The sequence below is a fragment of the Linderina pennispora genome (assembly GCF_002104995.1).
Source record: "Linderina pennispora strain ATCC 12442 chromosome Unknown DL89scaffold_116, whole genome shotgun sequence".
NCBI lineage: Eukaryota > Fungi > Kickxellomycota > Kickxellomycetes > Kickxellales > Kickxellaceae > Linderina > Linderina pennispora.
Window position 1 is genome coordinate 24637 of NW_024468364.1, and position 1605 is coordinate 26241.

Sequence of the window (1605 nt, forward strand, 5' to 3'; positions counted from 1 at the left end):
TCCCATGTTCTGCTCCTGCGCAAAATCATGGTGCAGTCGGCTACTATTGACAATCTACGGGGCGGGTACAGCTGCATCAGCAAATCCCGCTCAGCAAAAGCCAATCTCAACAACTGGCATAAAAGCATGATCTGACGTGTCAGGCGGTTCTTGTTCGCACACTTGTGCGGGTATTAAAAATGAAGACCACATGCGGTGCCAGGCTGCATCTGGACGGCGGCGGTTCACATGGATGCGTGAGGCATGGCTGATTGACATCGGAGGCAGGCATTAAGCGTACTTTCAATGATGCGTCCTGCTTGCAATGTCGCTTCGAGCAGGTTTATCCAAACCAACTATAGCGCAGATGTGCCAGGATCCTATTTCGTAGCTTTTTTTTTTTTAGCCAAGACAAGGAGGGATTATCCCTATTTACCTGATTCTGCCGTTGTTTTGCTACATCCTGGTATAACTATTTGCTAGTTTGCCAGCCTGAAGCAGGCGGGGACGCTCATGAGAAGAACCTGCAGGCCATTTATTCCGGGCAGCTGGTCAGCTTGATTAATATCAGAACCGGTGCTGCCTGCACAATTAGCAGGCTGCGCAATTAATTACTCGCTATATTGATTTCTTGGACAGCTCGAGGGGGCAGGCAGCATATGCCTTGGTCAGCTGGTTCATGCACATGTGGTCTACAAGCAAGAAACGGTGTCTGTGCCGGAGAGAGAAATGTCCGCTCTTATCGGTCCATCTCTATCCTCCAATTCCCACCAACGACGTAGTAGACCATTTCTGTCATCTCAGTCCCAAACCAAGCTTCCTCCATACTTGAGGTTGGCTAGAGGGGGAGGGAATCAAAGCTGTCGGTGTGAAGATCTCTGTTCGGTCCTCCGCCACCATGGCTGTGATTCCGAGAATCGGGCCATTGTTTTTGCCGGGTCGGATTACGACGAACCTGGCTTCTTGCAAAACTCTAATCCTGATTATTGGAATCTTCCATGTAACGGCGACAGCAAAAACCACCAGCCATGCAGATGTGCCCAGTAGCTTGACGCGCTGTACTGCCTGATGGTAGTAGTATGCTTGGCTGTGGCTATGTCATCGACCTATCAAGCAAACATCTAGCTGCACTTGGTTCCCACAGGCGATACTGCTTCTGCATGCACAAAGTCTGGTGTGTCTGCACATGATGACAGTGCCAGCGGTTGTGGTATTTCGGCGACAGCAAACAAATAACTACCCAAAATGGGCGGTTGAGGAATGTAAAAGATGGTTTTACAACAGTTATTCTAGGCAGCAAGACACACCAGTTGGCCAGTACACTACGTGCAAGTATCAGAGATGCGATGTTGCAAACAGCCTTCATATTGCCAGGGCCACGGCCACGACAAATTTTGGCATCCTTCCCAATGCCCTCATAATCGTCAAGACACCAACTCTGTTAAATAATGATATTCCCACTGTTATTCACTGCAATATTATTTGAGCTAATCGCCTCAATGGGCACATTTGGGGCACTAGTCGCCCAGCACCTGTACACAAACAGTGCCACGGGCTGGTACATCCATCTCAACTGGACCTTTGTGTACTCGTATATCGTCACAATCTTTAGCACCATCATTGCAT

At 48.9% G+C, this 1605-nt stretch overlaps 1 protein-coding gene across 1 annotated transcript; it reads left to right on the top strand.

Moving 5' to 3' along the window:
- The first annotated feature begins 624 nt into the window (after nucleotides 1-624).
- DL89DRAFT_42744 (uncharacterized protein) lies at nucleotides 625-1200 on the top strand. Its single transcript, XM_040891649.1, has one exon. The coding sequence runs from the start codon at nucleotides 709-711 to the stop codon at nucleotides 1024-1026; it is 318 nt and encodes a 105-aa protein (XP_040739192.1). The 5' UTR covers nucleotides 625-708; the 3' UTR covers nucleotides 1027-1200.
- Nucleotides 1201-1605: the final 405 nt, after the last annotated feature.